Genomic DNA, 24,141 nt, shown 5'->3' on the forward strand with positions numbered 1-24,141 from the left:
GCAAAACATAATTTTCTTCTTAAAATTAAAGGTTAGTGAAGGAGAACAAAATCAGCCAAAGCAAAGAAACACAAGAGTAGATTCATACCAGTTTCGGTCTGTGGACAACTTCTGTATTGTCTATGAGCTGACCGTTTACTGCTTCTTTCTTTTCTATACTATTCTTCTTAATAGGAAAACACAGAAAGACTGGAAGGGATGTGGCTATTAAAGTAATTGATAAGATGAGATTCCCAACAAAACAGGAGAGTCAACTCCGTAATGAAGTGGCTATTTTACAGGTAAAAAAACCCAAGTTGCTTACTTTGGTTTTAATTTTTGATTTATGAGTTTTTAAATGCAGGTCTATTTAGTGTGCTGATAAGAATAAGGCTTGTTTTTTGTTTTGTTTTCATATTATGCCCTTTTGGCTCAGTGAGAGGCTGCTGGGCATCTGCATTAAATCCTTTTTTTCTTATTTTTAAGAAAAATTAAGTTACAGTAATCTAGGAGTCACAAGAACTGCCATTATGGTAGTAGTTTGGAACACATTTTAATGAGTAAAATCTTAACAGCAAAATTCTTAAGTCATCTGTCCAGAAGCTCAGGACCCTCGATAGCTCTGTATCACCACATCTGATTAGGAGGTCAGTGCTATCCCCATTCAGTTCTCACAGATGACAGGCTTGATGATTATAGCAATTGCCATTTTTAACAGTAGTGTTTGTTACTTTATTAATTCACAACTCCAAAGATTTGACTTTACAATGGTTTAGTCCGTTAAGGTATATTTTTAAAGATATACTGGCAATGACTTAACTCCCACAAGTAAATTACTGTCTTTTTATTTTCATGTAACATTTTTACTTTTGGGGGTCATCTAGAAGACTAAAATGTAGCTTTATTTTTATGAAGATCATAAATTTATAATATGCAAATATCTATTTACTGTGTAGCTTTTGCATAATATTTAAGAAATCATAGTGATATGATAGTTAATGCTGTCAGAGCCCCATTTGCTTGTGGGTGAAGTTCAAGAAGACAGAGTCTACTGAACTTAGGCTTCCCTCAAGAAGCAGTTAAGAAACGTATAAACACAGGATTAATTTTACACGTATTACATCGTGAGTTACTGGCAGTAACGCTTGCCTCACTTCTCTTTCAGAGGAGTGGTAATCAAAGTTTGTGGTCTGCAAGCTACCTGTGGTCATTTCAAAGTTGCTTCTTCCTGTAAAACTACTTCCATATAGAATATTAACAGCATTCAGGCTGTATTAGGATATGAATATTGTTAGAAATCTTTTCGCATCTAATTTTGGAATCTTGCTCATTATCCAACTAATATGCAAAAAAATATATTAAGGATATATTCTTAAGGCTTGATTCATCCTTGTTACTTTGATCACAAACACATCTTTGAACTAAACACTGAAGCTTTTCCCCCTGTGTTATGAACTGTGGCTCATAATAACTAAATTTAGGGCTTTTCCCATGGCCACTGGAAAAAGTATATTATATCCTTCTGGGTATTTTCATTGAAACTGCCCTATGGAGAATACAGTTAAGTGGTTATAATATATCTCCAAATATACTATTTTCATCTTAAATTTAATACCATACTCTTTGTTGTAGATTCTGTCCAAATCGTTGAAATTATTTCGTGAATGGCTTACTTTGTGCCAGAAACTATACTTAACTAACCTCCCCCAGCAGGAAGAAGATAGGTTCGGAGTGTGAATCTAAGTCTGTCTCCACATCACTATGCTCTTTCTTCTCTGCCACGTTGGACCTGCTGTGTGTGTGTGTGTGTGTGTGTGTGTGTGTGTGTGTGTGTGTGTAAAACTGACCTCAGTTCCTTTGCAGTGTGTAAATTCAACAAATTCTACATACAGAGTATAAAGATCAACTTTAGCCTACTTTGTATTTGAATTACAATTCTCTAAAAACAATCTGAATATGGTTAATACATTTTTTAAAGGAAACTTCTTTCATATAGTAACTCATTTGCTGAAATCCATTCCACAAGATTTGGTCGTATGAGCATTTCAGCGAGACCCTTCCACCCGCTCACTCACTCCACCCTTTGGTTCCCGCCCCCCCTTGCAGCCCTGTCGTCCTTCCTTTCCAGCCATTGCCCTGGATTCTTCTGGTGGAGCCCTCCTTAAACAAATTTAAGTGGCTGGTCGTTGATTCTGGTACTGGGAGACCCCTGCAGCTCCACTGACATCCGTACTTTTTCTTTCCTGTGTTCTCGTCTTTATAAAGGATAGGGGTGAAGATCAAGCACATTGTTGAGACCACAGTTTTGGCCTTTCCGATGGCAGGGAGGGACAATTACAGATAGAATCATTGATTTAGGAGTGACCTTACAGTTTACCCAGGAACATCTAGCCTCTCTCTTGAGCACTTGGCGATAAGCTCTGTATTTATCAGTTTAATAGAAAAGAGGACATGACATTTTTGGGCATCTGCAAATACTCTGTTCAGCTGAACCAAAGTCTCTTGAAAAAGGTTCCATTGTAGACACAACACTCAACAAATTGAGTTTCTTTTCAGGATAGTGGCTACACCGACTTTCTTGCTGCTCCTCAAACATGCCAGGTATGGTCCCGTCTCAAGGACTTTGCTTTAGCTGTTCCTTCTGCCTAGGATGCTGGCACGCCCAGTATCTGCATGGCATATTCCTTTATCTCCTTCAGACTTTGCCCAAAGGTTATTTCCCCGTGAGGCCCTTGCCTTCCGTTCAGCATCATCCACCCATCTACCCCAGGCCCCTTTTTCTCCTCTCCATAGCATTTACCACCTTCATACTGGGTAATTTACTAGTTTATTACCTAATGGCTACCCAAGCTTGCTAGAATTAATAAGCTCAATGAGAGGAGACATTTGTCAACTTTGTACTCATGAATCCAGACTACCAGCGTAGTACCGGCATATAGCAAATACTCATTTAATGTTTATTGAATCAGTGTGTTTATGTGGGTAATTAACCTATGACATATTGTTAAATTTTTAAATGGAAGTGTGGAATGGTTTCATTTGTATGGGTCCTTGCAGTGTGTACTTTGTATATGTGTACAGACGGTCATGCAGAGAATAGGATCCGTGCCCGCATAAACTGTTAACGTGGCCACATCTGGGGAGCATGTTGTGGGGCAGGAAAGAAATGGAGGATTTTTACCTTTGTTTCATAGGGATTTGCCAGTATTAAGTGTCTTTTGCTCTTGCCTGAAGAGGGTAAGTGTAGAGTGGTAATGGGAGAAAATGTGTGACACTCTGACGGCTACCTGTGTTAATGGGAAAATGTCATCAGAAACTTCAGAGAGAAATTTCTGGTTTGAACACCGTGGTATAAATTCAGCATTTCCCCTTTCTCTTCTTGGAAATAACCCAAAAGCTACAAGAAACAGGATAAACAGAAATGTATACTCTATCCTTAATAAAAATAGAAGGGAGTTCAGACCTACACAGTAGGTAGGAGTCTTTCCAGAGCACTGGAAAGTGGATGGAGCAGGGGCACGCGCAGGAAGAGGCCACCGTTAAGAGCGCGTTTGCTGGCTCTTTCTGAGCTCTCCAGTTGTGATACCCTCTCCAGGTGCCTCCTCAAATAGAGGAAAGCAAGGGTGGAGTGGGGGTGGGGGGTGATCTGATAAGATTTTATTTGAGGGAGAACACAGTAAGTGAAGCAAAGAAGGGCACTTTAATAGGGGAAGAGTGCAGGTCACACCAGATAACAGTGGCAACATGTATAAAGGAAATAAGAGACAGGGAGGAACTGACAAGCACCTAGGAGTCCTCCTGGCAGATGAAGTAGCCAAAACTAACAGCACAGGAGGCCTAAACGCTAGAAGGTAATGTAACCACTTTATACTGATGTCTCTCTAAAAACAGAGAACAAAGACCTCAGTAATTCACAAAAGCAGTAGGATAGTGTTGTTTGATCTTAACGCAGTAAAACTAGAAGTAAATGACAAAATCAGAAGACAAAAAGCTCCCACCACCTGAATTTGTTTTTCTTAAGTAAGCTCCACTGCCAGCACAGTGAGCACTTAACCGACTCAGCCACCCAGGTGCCCTGTGAAAAAATTTTTAATGTCTTAATTCTTAAAGAGCAAAGTCAAGATGTCAGAGTATTTAGATGATAGTCATGAAAATACTGTGTATCAGCTTTTAGACTATTGCTTAGGAAAAAAATATAACTTCAACTATTCACACAAGAAAAAATGAACAGAAATGAATTAAAGAATCCAAATTGAGAAGTTAGAGAATGACAGGCGCCTGGCTGGCTCAGTTGGGGGGGAGTGTGCGACTCTTGATCTCAGGGTTGTGAGGTGAAGCCCCACATTGGGTGTAGAGATTACTTAAAATCCTAAAAAAAAAGTTAAAGAATGAACAATACACTTAAAGAAAGCAAAAAATAAATATAAGAACATCTTGGGGAGATGACCACAAATACTAAAAAATGTAAAGGCATTTTGGGACTTTAAGATGCTGTCTTGTCCAGCTTGATGAGATAAATTTGAAAACCTGGAGAAAATGATTCTCTGTGAAAGTATAGCTTACCAAAACAGACTCCAGAGGAAATAGGATGTTTAAACAAATAGAAGTTGTTAAGGGACAGTAATGTTACAGCGTGCTTCTGCTTTTGTGTGTGTGTACATGAGGCTTTACGGGGGGGAGGGGGACAGCCACCGAATGGGGACAGCCAGCCACACTTTCACCTCTTAAGTGGATCAGAGTTGTGATGTTCTGAATCTTCCCCTGCTTCCTGCTCTTATCACACGCCTTTCACTTTTGTTTACTGTAAAACTTGTCACTTTTTATTTTGCTACTTGGAATATCATCTTAAGTTGTTTTAAATTGATTACTAAACAGTATTTATTTTGTGCTTGCTAGGCATTTTTAAAAACACCAACCATGATTCAGACATGGAGCTAAAATGACTAAGACAGAGCCTCTGCTGCCAGGGAACTTACCAGGCTACAGAGTAAGATACACATGCCACAGTAGCCTGGGAGAAGTCTGCTGCACATATACTTGGTGTTGGGTGGAAACTACTGCATCGTCCCAAGGAGAAGTAACGTGAGCTGAAATTAAAGCAGTTACAGTGGGAATTGAGAGATGATGGCAGATTAAAAAAAAAAAAAAAAGGGCACTCAACTTCAGATAAGCCAAAAAGCCCTCCCAGCATAATTAGGGACCCATAATAAGGAAAAAAGCATAAGAAAAATAGGTTTCTATAAATAAAGTTTAATTACTTGAGCCAATAGACCATATGTAAAATTGAATAGGGTGAATAAAGCCATGTTATTGAAGATGTGAAAACCCAAGCAGAGGAACAGATTTATGTCCAGAATAAAAAACCATTGAATGTTTTTGAGCATGACTGACTTCTCCAATTTGCTTTTGAGGAAGGTTTTTGGGGTTTTGGCTTTTTTTTTTTTTTAACCAGTAAGATAGATTGCTTTTTTATTAGCAGAAACAGTATCACATTCAACTTTCTATTTCTCTAACCCTGGTAACATAGTGGTGCTCAAGAAACAGGAGGTGATGGAGGTAGAGATGCTGAGGCCGAAAGAGGGAAGACCAAATCAAGGCATGATTGAGAATCCAGGCGTAGACAAAAACTACCTTAAAAACATAACCGTCTCTGAGCAGAGAGACAGCCCCAAAGAGCCACAGATCTGTGTAATTGACTCTAAGGTTTGGTTGGCAGTTGGTGCCTATTCCTGGACAACATAAACTTAGAGTCAGAAGACAGAAGATGAGAAAGCACAGTGGTAGTAATGGACAAGGGCAGTTATGTCATCAGGTGGGAAGACCCTCCTTCCCCTTGGCGCATCCACTCTCCACCACAGACCTTGGCAAATCGGAGTTCCGTGGTCCTGTTTGTTCGCTTTTAGTGCCTATTTACCTGTTTTTCTTCCTATGCCATGTGTTGCGTACCGTTAATCGTAGCACAGAGTTAGACATTTGCATAATAAAACCATTTCTCTGCTGAAGTCAGTCATGTAAATATCCTGCAACTCTTCAGAATTTGCACCATCCTGGGATCGTAAACCTGGAATGTATGTTCGAAACTCCGGAACGAGTTTTTGTAGTAATGGAAAAGCTGCACGGCGATATGTTGGAAATGATTCTGTCCAGTGAGAAAAGTCGGCTTCCAGAACGAATTACTAAATTCATGGTCACACAGGTATTTCCACTCTTTTGAAACGAGAATACTTTAAAACGGAGAGAATTAAATAGCAGTGCTTTTACATAAAGGGATATTGTGGGAATTGTTAACCTTACACTTCAGTTAAATTTTGAAGAACCGTGGTGCACTTCTATAATTATCATGCTGTTCCAGAGGGCAGGTGGGGGGTTAACTATCATTTTTTTCCAGGCACTGAAAAAATTCTGTTTTCTCTAATAACAGATCCTTGTTGCCTTGAGGAATCTACATTTTAAAAATATTGTGCACTGTGATTTAAAGCCAGAAAACGTGCTGCTCGCATCGGCAGAGCCATTTCCTCAGGTGAGGTGCTCTCTAGAACCTTCAGTAGCTGACATCACACAGCACCCATATGACGAAAGGTGTGGGGTCGGTTCAGATACGTAACCATCTTAACAGCAGTCAGTAGCCTGTAACTGCCAGTGGGGATTAATCCTTGAAAAATTTGAGCTCAGATCTTACTACTCATATTGTTTATTTTCATCAAGACTTCTTAGACTTCAGCACACTTTCAGGAATAACTTTTTGCATGGAGACTGTTTTGCAGTTCACTTCTCCTTGCGGGGGTGGGGAACGCAGTGAGGAGGATCTACCTTGGGTGGTGCCTGGGTCTCAGGACAAATTCCCCATAAAATGGACCAGGGGGCAGCCCTACAATGGGGGACACAGATTTTGAGGCAGGCAGCCAACTCCTCTTCCTCTTCAGAGTACTTTATTTCAGACATTTTCACCAAAACCTATGCAAGAATTACATTTCCCATCATGGCTATCACACACGTGTATCCCTTTTGTGTGTGTGTCTTGCACCGATTTTTTTACTTGGCTAAATTTCATTTCACTGAAGAGTGTTGATTTTGATCCAAAGATATTTAATAACCTGCTAAATGGTTCATAAACCCAAAGTTTGAAACAGTTTTCCTGAGGAATATATGTTGGCAATGCCCGTAACTATCAGCTAGAATATCTTTTGTCAAACTATTGTTTATGTAGGTTTGAAACATGCACAGTCAGATGGCTAGACGAAGGACAAGTGGCTGTTCCACTTGAGTTGAATACAATGTAAATCATCTTTCAAAGAAAAAGATGTATTTCTAAAAATTATTCAACTTTTTAAAGGAGGGAATCCTATTCTTTTATAATGCCTGTGTGCTTAAAAGTGATTCCCTATCATTGTGAGATTAAAAAAAAAAAAGGTTCCCTAATAGTTGGTGTGATGTTTTAAATAAAGTGCTCCCATACATTATCATCTCACTTGATCTTCAGAATGGGCTGGGCAAAGGATGCACACCCCTGCAGTGAGGCTAAACCTGTCTTTCTGACCTCTGTTAGGAACAAAGGGAAAATATTCAGTTGCCAAACTGCCAAGGCAACTTTTCTTTATCAAGATGTTAGCTGAAATAACGGCATCTAACAAACAGTTCCTATGTCTTCATGGTCGCGAATCCTACTCTTCAGATACTTAAAGAGGGAGCTACATTCAATAATGACCCAGAACAGTTACCATAAAAACATGCACAAGGGTCCATGTCCTAGAAATAGCAAGCAGCATTTGAATACACCTTCACCATACCCTCTCCAGGCACTGCTTGTACCCCAGGTTTGTAGAGGCCAAATCTCTCTTTTCTCCAAGTATCATAATGCTTTCCATGAAGACCATGTGTGAGGCAGGGCATTTCTTCTGGAAGGTACTAGGCATTTGCTGGTTCAGCATGGATGTACCATTAGTCACCAAAATCTGAACTTCTCCTAGAAGGTGGGCAGCAAGATAAGTGTTCTGAGCTCTGCCGAGCTCATCATACTTCCAGAATTCTCTTCCCAAAAGGGCATTATAGGAACTGTGGCTACCTTCTGATAGAACTTTTCCCAAATCTGAGTATCTCATTAGTAGTAATTTATTCCACAATCACAGAAAACACCTTTGCTCTTTTTTTTCCTTTATTTATTTATTATAAATAGTTTATTGTCAAATTAGTTTCCACATAACACCCAGTGCTCATCCCCACAAGTNTTTGCTCTTTCTTATTCTTTCAAGCAGCCTCTAGCGTTGTTTTTCCACTGGCTCCGTTAGTAATTTTTACTACACTCAAGTTATGTGCCAAGTGATAGTATCCTTGAGAATATAGATTCCAGGATTAATCAAAATAAGGGGTAAGTTTTAAAACATCAACTTATTTTTTCATTCAGCATCATTTATTGAGGGCCTTTATGTGTTCAGGCACAGTGAGGTCACTGTGAGGATTTAAAAATGAAACACCTAATTCCTGTTCACAGAAAAGTCTCTCCTTTAAAGACAAATACTAAAAGATCAGCATCCTCCAAAAAACTTTGTGACCACTTAGAGCACCCGTCTGGTATTTGACATTGTGGAAGCTAAAACTTAAAAGAGGTTTTTTTGAAATAAGCACTAGGGAAGTTTTTCATACCATGTTGGTAGTAGATCACAGGGCTTCTTGGGAAAAGGGTATTTTACAATTTCCCTATCTACAATCATTTGATACTCGTAATCAGTGCAGTTGGCAAGTGTGTTGAAATGATACAGTATTGGGGAGCTTCGTGGCTCTGTCGGTTATTCATCCAACTCTTGATTTCAGCTCAGGTCATGATCTGTTTGTGGGATTGATCCCCACATCAGGCTCCGCACTGACAGTGCAGAGCCTGCTTGGAATTCTCTCGGCCCTTCCCCTGCTCCCTCTCTCAAAATAAATAAATTAAAAAATGAAGTTATACAGTTATCACTTAGGGGCAGGTATATACAGAGATCGACACATAGACGATAATACAAAATTAACATGAGTTTTGGTTTTTTTTCTTTCCAGGTGAAGTTGTGTGACTTTGGTTTCGCACGCATCATTGGTGAAAAGTCATTCAGGAGGTCTGTGGTAGGCACGCCAGCGTACTTAGCCCCTGAAGTTCTCAGGAGCAAAGGTTACAACCGTTCTCTAGATATGTGGTCAGTGGGAGTTATCGTCTATGTGAGCCTCAGTGGCACCTTCCCTTTTAATGAAGATGAAGATATAAATGACCAAATCCAAAATGCTGCATTTATGTACCCACCAAATCCATGGAGAGAAATTTCTGGTGAAGGTAAGAACTATACTACAGCTCTGTGCCCTTTAGTCTAAAAATCTTTGTGATCCCAAATCAGCCTGTTTCTTCTGATTTCTCTTTTTAATTTCTCATACTCCTCTTCCAGATTCAACCCATTACCAGTTTTTGAGCACCCTCTGATTGTCTCTTTTCTAACTTCCTTATAGTTCCCAGGCCTAGCATGGATCCAGGAAGGACCCAATTTCCTCCCTTTGAAACGACTCTTTCATAGTCCTTCCCAGGCACCAGCGCTGCCAAATCTGTCTTCAGGAAACCCCACTTTCATCTTACTCTGCCCCCTACATCTCGGCCAACCCTGCAGCTGTAGGTTGCTCTGAGATAGCCCAAGGTCACCTTCAGCCCTCCCCTCCGCTGCTCCCCATCTAAAACCTAGCGGTTTACTCTTCTCAGCTGCCTTCTGCGTGTTGCTTAGATCTTTCCCCTGCCTCCAATCCTTCAGGACCCCTTAGCCTGTGGCTTATGTGTAAAGTCTTCTCTGGGCCCCTCCTCCAAACTGTGTAAGATCTACTTAAGAGGAGTATTCTTTCTTTTCATAATTACTTATTTTCAGAGACCTGTTATTTCAGGTTCCTTATACCTAGAATGAATGTTCCAGACATTCTTCAGTTTGTTGTCAGCTCTCCTGTGGACCAGTCCTAGGAAGCATGATCTGTGTTTTCCTTGCCTGGTGAAGGGTTTTGAGCTTGCAGGCCCCTGTTCTGTGTGCATCAAGAATGCCTTGGTTGGGTCTATTTAAGTTTACAGACACCAACAGAAAAGGACACACTTCTTTAACAGCCCCGTATTGAAGAGAACCCTACTGGGGAATACTCCTACCTGGATTAGCCAACCTTTGGGACAGGAGTCTTTTTTGTTTTCCAAAAGTACCAGACCTAATCTTAGGGATTTAACAGTCTATTAAACTGGGAAAGTTCAAGGAACCGCATGTAAAGACAGTAGCAGACTTTCTTGGTAATGAGCAGCTAATTAAAGAATAGAGGAGGGTTTCTGGGTGTTAGCAGAGTCCTCTTAGACTTCCTGGGGCAGCGTGGCCTGCACACTTCAGACTAATCAGTTGGCGAGTGTACTAAAACAAAAACCTCTGGTTATATCTCAGAGATTCCAATTCACCAGCTGGAATGACACCCAGGAGTGCATTTTAATAAATACCCCAAAGGACTCTTATGCACAGGGTGGACAATCACGTAAGGAACAGGGGATAAAAGTCTGAAGTTGAACCCAGTGCAGTCTGTGATTAAATACTGTGGTACGCAGAACAGAGACAGAACTGGTACCGTGTGACTCTTCCACTTGGCTCAGCCCTGGGTCCAGGCCTTACTGTCAGAATTTTAAATGTATCATCGTCCAGTGGAAGTCAGGATGTAGCTACATGATGGTTTTGCTTTTGAGGTTATTGTTTCTTCAAGTAACTGGATAAAATAAGTAAGCCAAGATCTCCCCACTTACACCAAGGCCCCATGAACATATTTGTGTGAAACCTATTGAGTATGAACTGTTGGTAAGAAGTTCTCATGCAAGTCCAGCCACATCTGCAGAGGCGAGGCAGTGGCTGTGGCTTCCCTGCAGACCAGGGACTAGAGAAGGGGTCACTGCAGGACAGCAGCGGCACATCAGTCGGTAATCCATTTTATTCATTTTGAAATAATAGTTAATACTAACATGTATGTGCTAAGCCCTGTTCTCAGCCCTTTACATGTGTTATTTCATCTCAACAACCTCATGTTATCAATGAGGAAAGTGGGAAACGGCGCAGTGTGGTGACTGACCAGAGTCTGCGCTGTTAACCTGTACCCGATATCGCCGCGTTAGCGAAACAGGCACACTTAATAAAACAGGTCCTCTAAATTCAGTAAACATTACGGGTCACTGATGTGTCAGGTGGAAGGCCGTGTCCTTGAGAAAAACCATCAGCCCTGTATTTGTGTGGCTTGGTGCCTGCCAGGCAGAGTCACAGTGTGGGAGTGCCCCATCCACCCAGACTCACCAGTTGCATCTTCTCTCTCCTCTTAGCAATTGACTTGATAAACAACCTCCTTCAGGTGAAGATGAGAAAGCGCTACAGTGTGGACAAATCTCTCAGCCACCCCTGGCTGCAGGTAAGAAACCAGACTCTCCCTGGTGATCTCATTTGAGCTGTTCGTTGTAAGGGTCTCACCTGCTGGACCTACTTGCAGGTCAGCAGGCTGTGCGTGTTGTCGCGCAGCCCGAGTGTTCTTCAGGGATTACTTTGTACTGTGGCTGAATCTCTGGGAGGCTTGCTGGGTACCATCCACCTGCAGAACTGAGGCAGTTAAACTCCCATGAACTGAAAGCAATGAATTAGCCTTTTAACAGGGCCTTATGGCTCATTTCACCTTTCTGTAAAATAAGCATATTATCTTGTCAAATATATTTTACCTCTAAAATGCCCACTAAAAGATTCATATTTGCATTAATGAGATATAAAATGTCATTTAAAATGTTTGGCTTAATTCCCCCAAAAGCTATTGCATAGATTTGTTAAAAGTAACCCCTAAAGTTCGGAGTAAAGAGAAGCTTTAGAACTACTTTGGGGGGGGGGGGGGAGGTTGGCAGGTAGAATTAACTTCAGAACAAATGCAGTTTCAGAGACTATTAAATTATCCTGATAGTGGTTTCTAAATACTTTCCCCTACTTTGAGGAGTAAGGTGTGGGGGTAAGGTCAGAATACAGAACAGAATGTTTTAGTTATTATTAGCCATCTCAGAAGCCTCAGGCAGCTTTTAGTTTTAGAAGCTAGTTAACTTCCTTCTTAAGAGACTCTAAATTTGAAAAAGTATCTTTAACATTGTTAAAATATTACAAACGGAACTTACTGTAGAGCAAGTACTTATGAGTGGGGACTGTCAATTTTGCAACTATGGGCCTAGGAAACACAAGTTCACTGTATTTTGTTTCATTTATACTTTATAATTGTTTCATTTTTTTTCTAGGACTATCAGACTTGGCTTGACCTTAGAGAATTTGAAACTCGCATTGGTGAACGTTACATTACACACGAAAGTGATGATGCCCGCTGGGAAATACATGCATACACCCACAACCTTGTATACCCAAAGCACTTCATTATGGCTCCCAATCCAGATGATATGGAAGAAGATCCTTAGTATCAGTGAGCTAATGGCAGGAAGGAAGGATTTCATGTCATAGGCTGATACTCTGCTGCACAACTGTTCTGTGTAGGGTCATCCTCTGCAGGGATGCAAAGACCTGGGGAAATGTGATGAGAAATCGGTGACACCAGTACTGTAGTTCACCGTGAGAAGGTACACGAGGGAAAACTGAGTAGTAAAAAACACAGAAGGGAACCAAGATGAAGCTTTTCAAAATTTTTATAGCATAAACAATGACTGGTTTTGTATTTTTTCCTAATCCTTCACTTTAATTCTATAGTGGCATTTAATTTATCTTCCCTTTCCTGTTGTTACATTATTTTTTAAAAAGGAGAAAAAGGCGAGCTTAGAGCCCAGCCATCATATGGCTTGACCAAATCACACCAGTTTTAACAGTGATGACTAAACAGCTTTGCCTTTAAGAGAGAACTGAGGAGGGGCTCCCAGCGTGCCATTTCCTGTAAGAACTCGAAACATTTGACCACAGAGGCACTGAGGGGGTTTTCCTGCCTGCCTAGAAGATGAGTGCGAGACTCTTCTACCTTTTTTTCTTTAGGTCAGTCGACTCCAAAACAGTGATCACTAACCTTTTGGAGTTGAAATACTTAAGGTGCTCGCTACAAGATAGAAATTAAGTTGTCACCTTTTGTGAGTATGTTGGAAGGCCCTCTAAGATAATTTTGGGGTCGAGATGTTTCAGACCCCAGGGGAGAACCCATTGGTCTAAGTGCTGAGGTTCTAAGCCTTCTCAGAGCCCAGCCCCGCTACTGCATACCCGCCCTCCCACACCTCCAGGGCCCCGCAGCTGGTTTCCGACATTCAGTAGGTTTAGATCAGAACCTTAATTACACAGTTTATCTTTACACAGAATTGAATACTTTGAGGAAGAAAATTGCTAAAAGTAAGGTCAGGGCAGGATAAGTTAATGCCATAGAGAACAGCGAAGAGTGTATCCTATTTTTCTTCCCTTAGCTTACTGGAAGGCTTTAACAGATATCCAGAATGTTTGTAAATCAATATTTAAAGCAGTTTGGGGGAGTGGGTGGGGCAGAGCATGAAACACTTATTTTATTCTTTCATCTGTTCTGCTGATAATGTAGCCCTGCCCTTCTAAATTGTGGGGGGTTTGTTTTGTTTTGTTACATTTCAGCACTGGCAACCAGCTAAAGAAATGTTTTTCTACTCAGATATAATATTTAAGATGTTAGATTTTTCCATAGCTTTTAAAAAGTTACTAATAGTTCTCCCCCCCCACCCCCCAAAGAGTTTAATATCTAGGAGCACCCACTTACTAAAAAAACTCGCAGCTTTTTGTTTTTTCATTCCTCTGTAATCACTGTAAATTTTTTTCCCTCCAAAAAGAGTCAAAGATTTGGAGTCAGAAAAGCCAGTCTTTTAATTAAGTCTTGGCTCCAGTCTGCTATGGCTCAAGTTGCTCATCAGTCTAAAATATGAAGATTCTAATTCTTGCCTCTACCTTCCTCACAGTGTTGTTGTGATGATCAGATATTTATGAACATATCCATACTCAATAAACTAAAAACTATAAAAGTGGTAACTGTCACTGCTCGCTGAATTTGAGGTGGCAGAGGGTCCCTGTGTCCAGCCCAAGACTGAGAGGTCCTACGAGATCCCTGAAGCTACGCCATCACTTAGGACTAGAATCACTGTGGAGAGAGTAGCAAACGTGCAGTGTTCCCATGCTTTGAACTTTACGTGTCTTTACTTACCCTCACGAAAGCCGTGAGGGGAGAACATTTTGGACTCCATCTCACAGGTAAGGAAACGGAGGCATAGGAAAATTAAGTAACTAGATGCTAGAGGGTACAGCTGGTATGTGGATTTGAACCCAGGCAGTGTGGCTCCAGTCCCCTTCACCCCTCCTAACCGTGCTGCTGCACTGCCTCCCATAAACTTCTCCAGGAAGCATTCCAGTGTCTCCTGGTACTTTTTTCTCCTCTAGGAGTTCAAAAAATTAAACCAAATTAATTTCGCAAAACCTTTTAGAAATATAATTTCCCTGTGGTAAAGGATGGCTTCCCAAATTGGTCCAAAGTAACTCTGTTTATATCAGTGTGCTAAAATGGAATAATGCTGAGTCACTAGGCGCCCTATTGTGGTTTTACTGCAGAAGGTGAAAATTAACTGGAATGATGTTTGCTCTACTTATGTAATCAAACTACAAGCCATGAAATTAATTGCACTCTCTTTGTGTCGTTGAATGCCTAAGAAGTTTTCTTAAAAAGTTTGTAAAGGCACTGTCAGAGCACTTGGAGTTGAGTAATTTACTCCAGATACTGTATAACCTGCATAACTTTTTGTCTTGAAGTTGTTTTTGTATAAGAAATCATTGTTAGAAACATTTGATAATGTACCAAGTAGTCTCTAATGACACTGTTCAGTACATTTTTATATTTTTTGTTACATCCCACTTTTGTAAATATCCTTAAAGAAGCCTGATAATAAAATGTATTTCCATATCACCATACGTTCCCATGTGAAAACCTGAGCTTATCTCTAGTAGAGGTATCCACAGAAAATTTTATTAGGTTGTGGTGTTTGCCCAGGCCTTGGTAAAAGAACTATTTTGGAAATAGTCTTTGTAAATGGAACTAATGCTATATTTAAAACACTTTTTTTTAACTACCTAAAATAAAAAAAAACCTCATTTCAGTTTTATATGAAATTTGACGTAATTATCTGGAGGTCTCATTTCTTGGAATGAAAGTTTAGAATAACTACAACTACAGATTTTTCAGAACTATCATCAAATACTCAGCTATTGTCACTGCTGGAAGACCCACCTCAAGTTAAAATTTTCTAGGTTTAAGACACAAGGCATTTCCTGATTCCTCCCATTAATTGTAAAACTACTAGGTAATTGAGGGGCCAATATGGGGCATTTTCACCTTCCAAAAATTCTCCCAACCAAATTTTTGAAGAAAAATACGGGAAAAAAATAAAGGTGGCTATGAATGGCCCAAAGCTCAGCAGCACATGAAAAATAAGGCCTCCATCTTCCTTTAGAGTGAGATTCAGAATGTTAGTCCTGTTCTGAAGGAAGCCAAAAAAGCCATAAAAAGCCAAGAGTGGATCACTCCACCAACGAACTTCCAATATAGTTAAGCTGTAAGTTCAGAACAGGGCTAGTATTTTCCTTTAATCTCACTGCAAATCTGTGTTGCCATATAACAATTCTTTGGAAAGTAGGTGTCTGGTATAGATACAAAAGTTCTGTGAACTGAAAATGAGAGAATTAGCGCAAATGAGAAAATTATCACTCATAAACAACCACCTACGATTTCAGGTACATGTTAACTTCACTGGTTTTACTGGGATTAAAAATTTTTAATGTATTTCTTTTAATTACAAAATTCACAGAAGCAGAGGGTAAAACATTTCAAATACCACAAAGGAGAATGAATTTCCACCCTTCAAACACACTTCCACATTGGGTTTTTTTGTTGTTTTTTTGAGACCGCGAGCGTGTGTGCGCAGGCAGCAAAGGAGGGGCAGAGGGACAGAGATAATCTTAAGCGGGCAGCACGCTCAGCGCAGAGCCTGACCTTGGGTTCTAGCTCACAACCATGAGAGCATGACTGAGCTGAAATCAAGAGCCACCCAGGTGCTCCTCCACTGGGATATTTAATAGTAATTACTGGCCATCCTTTCCTCACTTTCTATATACAAGTAACTGTCACAGAAAACCACCAGTCTGCACTGTTAATTTCTATCAAATTAAGCATTTCTTTAAATGCAGCTTTTCCCCAAAACTGAATCCTAACTATAAAACATTTTTACATGTATGTACCTTTTTTATTTACTACATTCTTAGAGATCTATAAGGACACATTGTTCTATCTCATTTTCTAAAAATACTTTATGGACAGTTCTATTTAACCCATTCCCTCTGAAAGGCCACACTTAGATTTCCAGTTTTTTACTAAACCAATGTTCATGTTTACTTTTTAAAATAAAAATGCTGCAGCTAGCCTTATTAATTAAAGGATATTCCACTTCAGGGCACCTGGGTGGCTCAGCTGGTTAAGCATCCAACTCTTGCTATCAGCTCAGACCATGATCTCGGTTGTAGGATCGAGTCCCGCACCAGGCTCTGCACTGATGGCATGAAGGCCACTTGGGATCCTCTCTCTTCTTCTCTCTCTGCCCCTTCCCCAGTGTGTTCCCGTGCTCGCTCTCTCCCTCCAAATAAACTTTAAAAAAAAAAAAGAATACTGTTTCAAGGTAACTTGTTTCATTTAGGTGAGCACACAACTGTGCCAAAAGCCAGACACAGCTTTAAAAGATCAATGTTTAGCTCTACCTTATATAAAATGGGCAATTTTTAGTATGACATAAAATATTGTAATACGTATTTTACCTGTGATGCGTGAATGTATCCCCTTTATTTTGCTTTCTTAGGCAGATTTAGGGGTAAAACGTCCACACTGAGGTATCACCTCCAGGCAAGTTCACCAAACCCAGCTACAGGAGACAGAGAAGGTTTTGACTGACATGCATTCATCAGATGGCTTCCACCATGAAGTCTCTGATGGGGCAGCAAGGCAAAAAAGTGAAATCTTTCTCCCATCTTCTTGGGATTCATCAACATATCATACCCCTGAAGTAACTGCTGCCTGGATGGCTCGTCTGATTTGTCTAAAAGAACCTGGAAAGAAAAAAACTTCTCAGTAAAAATAACCAGAAGGATTCCTAGTTATACGCAGCAACACCCATGACCATTAGCCACTCAAGAAAGCACCGCTTAAGATGGGATTTCTGACCACCTGCCTCGGAGTCGTGGAGCGCTCACCAAAAACCTAGCTTGCTGGGGCGCCTGGGTGGCTCAGTCGGTTAAGCATCCAACTGTAGATTTTGCCTCCAGTCATGAGATCAAATCCTGTGTCGGACTCTGCACTGAGCATGGAGCCTAAGATTCTCTCTCCCCGCACCTACATGCACACATATGCTCTCTCATAATAAAAAATAAAAACAATTATTAGAGAAAAAAAAAAGCATAGATTGCTAAGACCCAAACCTATGGATTTGTAGGTTTAGCAAATATTCCCAGGTGGTATGATCTATACTGAAAGGTTAAGATATTTTCAGAACAGTTACAAAATTAATACTCATAAACACAGTCAAGTTTTGTTAACACGCGAACGTCATTTGGAAGTCTTAGATCTACCGCACACAGAGACGCAGGGCACTTAAAAGGCCCCCTGGTGCACCAGGCCACCTGGTTCCGCTATTCCCTAGCGTCAGGCCAACAACAGGAGTGCTGAGATGTGCTTGTCATTTTAAATGTGTTTTTTTTTTTTTAGAAATACTACAAAATTTTTGTTTTTATTTAAATTCCAGTTAGTTAGGGGCGCCTGGGTGGCTCAGTCGGTTAAGCATCCGACTTTGGCTCTGGTCATGATCTCACAGTACGTGGGTTCGAGCCCCACATCGGGCTCTCTGCTGACAGACAGCTCAGAGCCTAGAGCCTGTTTCAGATTCTGTGTCTCCCTCTCTCTCTCACCCTCCCCTGCTCATGCTGTCTCTCTCTCTCTCAGAAATAAAAACATAAAAAAAATTTAAAAAAATCCAGTTAGTTAATGTGTAGTTAGTGTCATATTAGAAATAACTACAAAATTGAAATATCTAATGATAGTGAAACAAATCGTTACCTTCAGCCGGACATCAATCCCCATGTTTTTTAAAAACGTCTGTTGTTTTATTGGACCCAGAGAAGCTACTTGTCCCTCTGCCATTCTGCGCAAATAACTGAAGTCCACATCGGCTGTTAGGTCTGCAGTTCCCGGGGCAATAAGGACGTCATGAAGCTTATGGCCACAAAATCCCTTGAACATAATTTTTAAAATGAGTTTTTGTCGTTCTGTGGTTATTAAGATTAAAGAAATGCTATCATTTTAGGACATTTTACGTAACAGCTGTTAGAAAGAAAAACAAAGTCTAAACCAGTGGCTTCCAAACTCTTATTAAAACAGTAGCACCCTTCAAATGAGATGCTATGCGGAAAACCTAATACAAAGTGCAGCACTAGAGCGCCCGAAGACGCTGTCCATGGTGATAGAACAAAGGAGGTCCCGTCGACTCTCCCGGTGCCTCAGGTTATCAGTCTAGATGGTATTTTACAAAGTGTATCCATCAACTAGGTGCACCACCAGCCCCTGAGAACACGTGACTGCTCTCTGCCCAGACCTGGTGGATCAGAATCCTGGAGGGCAGCCAGGGAATCAGAATTAAAAAAAAAAAAAAAAATACAGAGTTAGTTTTTGTTTTTTGTTTTGGATACAATAAAATTAGAAATTGACAACCACAGATCTAGAAAATGACTAATGGTATCTAGTTACATGTATTTCAATTCAAGTCTGGACAGAATTGATAAAGAACATAAGAGAGGATGCTTAGGATAAAAGAATACATCTGAAAGGAAAAAAGATTGAAAATATGATAGAAAACATCTGATTACGTAGTCACAAATCTGCAAAGAAGTGCTAAAATTTTTTTTTAATGAAGGCAGGGGAGAAAATCTTAAGAATTTAAGAACATCTTCCCATTTGTGTTAGTCACATGCTAAGTAGGATGGATCTATGCAGACCTAAGTTCTGCAACTTCAGGAAGAATGAAGATAATTCAGACCCTGTTCCAAGGCAAGTCTGGACAGTGAGGTCTACGGTGAAGGGCAATCATAATACTGTGAATTAATATTCATGACAACACAATGTAATATTACAATGCTAGGCACTGTAGAAACCAAAGATAAAGATCTTCAATGAGCTTCAAACCTAACAACTTAGTAGATCACACCAATTAACTTCCAAGAAGTCATCTTGCTGAATCATACGTACTCTGAAGGTGTCTGTCTTAGTTCCATCGTGACCATAGTCGGCAATCAGGGCAGCCCCTCCAGTTAGTGCAATGCGTTGAGAAAGCTCCTGAACTATTACACCAGCTTCAGGACACACTTCCACGTGATCCCTCGTTTCATCGCGCTAGTAAAGGAACAGCTGCATTAAAATGCATCGCTGAAAAGAAGTCGCCTTAGGGCTTTTCTATAATGAGCATTTCTTGGTTACAATAAATTCCTTCTCAATATGCATTATGTTGTCTACACTCAACTTTCCACATAATATCCTTTTTATTATACAGAACTCCCTAGTGCTTTGATGCCATCCACTAAATTTACAAGGATACTTTTATAAAAAGGCATAGGCCCTCCCAACCCCCTAGATGGTCGGTTCATTATAGTTTTATTTATGGTGATATTACGCTCGTAATTCATATAAATATATTCCCCTGGGCTGAATGCACAGGAATTTTTGTCTGCCTAGAATCATGCCTGGCAAATAACAGATGCTCCAAAATTTGTGCTGAAAGAACAAATGGTGTAAGTCCAAAATAACAAGATAGATCCTAACAAGTAAGTATATTATGATGCCTTCTGTTGGGGCAAAAGATTTTCCAATGATACGCCCTCTGTCTAGACACCTCAGCTCATGACCTTGTATCTAAAGCCTTAATTTCTCAAGATGTTCAACTCTTTACTAAGGGTCCTCCATAAGCGTCTATTAGTCTAGATTATTTTTTATCTGTTTATTTTAGTGCCCATTAGTCTCAAAAGTGAAACTTGACTAGTATCTATGACATTTCACTAACTCCTGAAAAAATGGGAAAAAACTTTCTTTATTATGAAAACCTATAATAACTTTTCCTCCCTCCTAAGACCCTGTTACACATGAAGTACCGACCTGCCCTGATCTTGCCTCTAATGGCACAAAGCTAACAGGTACGGAGTCACACACACTTAGCAACAGAGTCTCTGCTCTTCCTACTGCTTACTAGTAACCAGTCACTTCAACTTCCAGAGTGCTTCCTCATCATGTCTATACAAGGCTTACTGTGAGGTTTAAACAATAAACCACTTAGCCCCAGCTTTTTTTTTTTTTTTTAATGTTTATTTTTGAGAGAGTGTGTGAGTTAGGGAGGGTCAGAGAGAGAGGGAGACACAGAATCGGAAGCAGGCTCCAGGCTCCGAGCTGTCAGCACAGAACCTGACATGGGGCTCAAACTCACAAACTGTGAGATCATGACCTGAGCCAAAGTTGGATGCTTAAGTGACTGAGCCCCCAGGTACCCCATTGCCAGCTTTATTACACAGATTACTGTGCTTGAACTGTAACACCCATGAGATTAGCCACTTCGGGCATAAGCTGACACCTCAGGGTGCTATGCTGACATTCTTACCATCTTCGACCACTCTTCAAGATGGCAGATTCTGTTACCATTTGCCCCATTCAAATGAGAGGGAAAGTCGTCGCTCCCTCTCTCCTGAGTACCACTCACTCAAGAACTGAAAACAATCCTATCTCCCAGGACCAGGTGGTTAGCTCTTGGTAGCTGTGAATTTGCTTGTCACTCAGGTAAAACTGGGTAGCTAGAATATGAACAAGCAGAGATGTCCCCAAGCACTCAGGTTGATACTTTAATTTATGCTCTGCCAAAAAAAAGCCTTAATTGATAGGTTCAAGTTTAAAAGCTTCCTGTGCTTTTGAAACAAATAACTTCTGAGGAAGAAGTACTTAGTTATTGCCCAGAAAGTAGACCTTTTTAAAACAGGCAATCTAAAGCCCAAATCTTCGTCACAAGTAAAAGATTTTTGAACCCCTAAACACAACTCTGAGAGAGAAAGGCTCTTGTGATTACTCCTTGAGGTCAACAGAAGCAGCACCACATGTACCATTCTGACAGTGTAGAATCAAGCTTACATGATCATTTAATTTGAGAACTGACTAAGAAAATACAGAGTTATAAACACAAAGCTCTCCTGAAATAGTTGCTGTGACATTACTGTCAAGGAGGCAATACTATCACCGCGTGATAGGAAACTGAGCGAAGGGAGAAGGTAGGGAACTTGCAGAGTAAGCGCGTACTAACTTCCCAGTCACATTACGTTAAGGTCACACAGCCAAGAAAGGGTTTTAATGCAGGCCCCTGACTCGACAGCCTCTGCACTTTCCAGCCCTCACCAAATGTACCGCACATGGTTCGAGCAAATCTCTCCCTGACCCCTGTAAAACAGTAACTCAGAAAACAAAGCTATGAAGGTTGGTTGGTATTCCTACTTGTATGAAGACTTCCGCTGGGGTGGCACAAGGCGCCAAAACAAACCGCAGTTTATCAGAAGCCTGGGGATCGATATCGACGAATACTTCGCGCCATCCTTGTGGGGTTCTCTACACACAAAATAATGCATGAAAACTAATTTTTGTAAGTTTTTTCCTCAAAACCGCCTCTACCACAAATAACTATTAATTTTCTCCTATCATATATAAGATAGATGACTAACATTTACAAAGGACTTTACCACTTAAAATCATTTAAAGGCATGGCTTCAATTCCTTCCCACAGTAAGACATACGGACAAAAACTACTAGTGTTGGTTACATCAGAGACGGAGCTGCAGAAGATAAAATAAGCAGCATGCAAAGTGCCCCCTGAAATGGAAAACAGACTCAGGACTAATCAAAAGCTTTTGCTAACAAATTAATGCATGCTCTTCACCTTGGAAATTACCAGTACACATACATAACCACCAAATCTTAAGTCTGCTCACTTCAATTTCAATGAGGAAAAATTTTAATCCTTGTATATGAAAACTATTTGCTAAAATATAATCCGTCCTTGTAATAACGCCATTTACCATCTTATATTCTCACATATCTTTATCCTTAGAAAAGTAAGTTTTTAAAATTGAAATTCAAATTAGTTAACATACAGTGTAGTCTTGACTTCAGGAGTACATTCCAGTGATTCATCTCTAACACATGACACCCAGGGCTCATCCCAACAAATGCCCTCCCTCAATGCCCATCCCTCATTTAACCCATCCCCCACCTCCCCTCCAGAAACCCTCAGTTTGTTCTCTGTATTCAAAAGCCTCTTATGGGAAATAAACATTAATAGTTATCTTAACAGAATTAAAATTCTACTTAACCTTTTACTTTTGCTTTTCAATTATTTATATTCATCAGAATTCCAAACAGAGTTAATTTTAATAGTAATCGAAGAGCATAAATGCATATTTTTCCAACATAAGGCCCTTTGTTATTCAATTATAAATATGATTTTATGCCATTAATACCTGGAACTTATGCACAGGAAGAACATCGAAAAATTCATGTGCAAGATAAAAGCTGTATCCTATTTAAAAACAGAAGGAAAAAACGGTTTCAGCATTAAGGCAATACCTAATCGTCTTTTTGAACATCAACAGAAAGAAAGTGCCTGGCTGATAGTGTAGGAACCAGAGGTGGCTTCCAGAGTCATCACGACCTGAGAACCACCTGCCTCAGGCACTGCTTCACCTACACTCTGCAGAACACGCCAAAGAACAACTACTACTGTTCTCATCGTCCACGGATCAGGACCCAACAGCTGAAATATCTCAATTATCGACTTAAGCTTTTATTCATCACTGGGCATGAAAGAAATTAGAACTCAAATTTGTTAGCCAAATGAGGCTTGGAACTTCCTAAAATCATCTGAGATGGCTGAGCCCAGAACTGGCTGCCCAAGGTCAGACCACCACTTTAGGTGTGAACAGAGGTCCATCAGCACAGGACTCCTGTCGACTGTGGGGATCTTCCGGCCCCTCTAAAAGTAAGGAAGGATGTTCTAAAGGTGAGACAGTCAACCCAACCCACCTAATTCTGCTTCCATCAGTCCCCACCTCCTCGGGCCACTTCAGCATCAGTGCTATCTTAGGGGTCGGGAAAAACTTAGGCACAACAGATCTATCTACATTTTTGTTTTTACAAAACCACATGAAAGCCATTGCTCCTTACTGTTGGGCACGTTATTTTCTAAGACAGTGCTCTTTTCTAGAAACAAATCTGCTACTCCCTAGGAGCAAGGGACCTGGCAGCAACACGTCAAGATGCTAGAGTGCTCTCTCCATGTTTGTGGTTGCCTGTCATCGCGGTGCTGGGTGATGATCAAAATGAGATAAAGTCATTACCTTTTGGAACATCTTGCAGGTCTCGGTACCATGAAATTGGAATCCCAGATTTAGTGACACCTTTCATGTATACAGAGGATCCAGGGTTTCGCTCTAGAGGGAACTTCTCTTCCGTCAGTGTTAATGCTTGAATCTCACTCAATTTTTCGCTCACCTCTACCAGATGTACTGAAATGTCACAGTTTTTCAGCACAGATCCCAGCTGACTGAACACCTAAATAGGAGAAGGAAAAAAAAGGCAAACTACAATGTGTTGAATAGATTTTAGGTTTTCTACACCATTTCCCTTAAAAATTTGCTCATGTCACAGAAGTAGAATTTGGTTTCAGAGGAACTTCTTCGCACAGGCCACTCTCTAGCAGTCCACGAGAATCATAACCTACCAGTTAGTACAGTCTATGTGAGAGATGAATAGTGCACAGTTTGGTTTCCTAATGGTAAAAGTTACAATGACAACTAACCAAAATTAAAGATTTAGCATCCAGTAAATAATCAGAGTAGTGAGTCTGAAAAGAGAACAAAAACATGAAATGTATACACTCCCCTGATTTTATAAAGCTGCTATATCTATAAAATAATCTCTTCTTTGAGGTGTTTCAACGGTGTTCTCGGCAAATCAAATCTGAAAGGCACTAAAAACTTGACAGTTTAACTTTGCAATTCTTTCACATTTTTAATT

The 24,141-nt window shown here is 40.3% G+C and overlaps 2 protein-coding genes across 8 annotated transcripts in view; one reads left to right on the plus strand and one right to left on the minus strand.

Annotated features, from left to right (window-relative positions):
* PRKD3 (protein kinase D3) overlaps positions 1 to 14,922 on the plus strand; it is a 78,892-nt gene extending 63,970 nt beyond the window's left edge. Inside the window, exons 13-18 of the mRNA XM_077764262.1 lie at positions 175 to 281; positions 6,014 to 6,175; positions 6,401 to 6,499; positions 9,013 to 9,280; positions 11,315 to 11,400; positions 12,257 to 14,922. Coding sequence (XP_077620388.1) covers positions 175 to 281; positions 6,014 to 6,175; positions 6,401 to 6,499; positions 9,013 to 9,280; positions 11,315 to 11,400; positions 12,257 to 12,430 — 896 coding nt within the window. The 3' untranslated portion in view covers positions 12,431 to 14,922. The remainder of the gene's footprint in view (positions 1 to 174; positions 282 to 6,013; positions 6,176 to 6,400; positions 6,500 to 9,012; positions 9,281 to 11,314; positions 11,401 to 12,256) is intronic.
* The window catches only part of NDUFAF7 (NADH:ubiquinone oxidoreductase complex assembly factor 7), a 34,919-nt gene continuing 21,692 nt past the window's right edge, over positions 10,915 to 24,141 (minus strand). For 2 of the 7 annotated variants that reach the window (XM_077764265.1, XM_077764263.1), the window contains 7 exons: positions 23,463 to 23,676; positions 22,587 to 22,645; positions 21,568 to 21,678; positions 19,294 to 19,437; positions 18,109 to 18,282; positions 16,818 to 17,105; positions 15,745 to 16,650 (listed from right to left, as the gene is read on the minus strand). In XM_077764265.1, the coding sequence (XP_077620391.1) occupies positions 16,893 to 17,105; positions 18,109 to 18,282; positions 19,294 to 19,437; positions 21,568 to 21,678; positions 22,587 to 22,645; positions 23,463 to 23,676 (915 nt within the window). In that variant the 3' untranslated portion in view covers positions 15,745 to 16,650; positions 16,818 to 16,892. Of the gene's footprint in view, positions 12,534 to 15,744; positions 16,651 to 16,817; positions 17,106 to 17,249; positions 17,410 to 18,108; positions 18,283 to 19,293; positions 19,438 to 21,567; positions 21,679 to 22,586; positions 22,646 to 23,462; positions 23,677 to 24,141 lie in introns of those variants that run through there. The other 5 variants (XM_077764267.1, XM_077764268.1, XM_077764264.1 and 2 more) reach the window with 5 other exon arrangements.

This window comes from Crocuta crocuta, unplaced genomic scaffold (assembly GCF_008692635.1).
Source record: "Crocuta crocuta isolate KB4526 unplaced genomic scaffold, BGI_CrCroc_1.0 scaffold164, whole genome shotgun sequence".
NCBI lineage: Eukaryota > Metazoa > Chordata > Mammalia > Carnivora > Hyaenidae > Crocuta > Crocuta crocuta.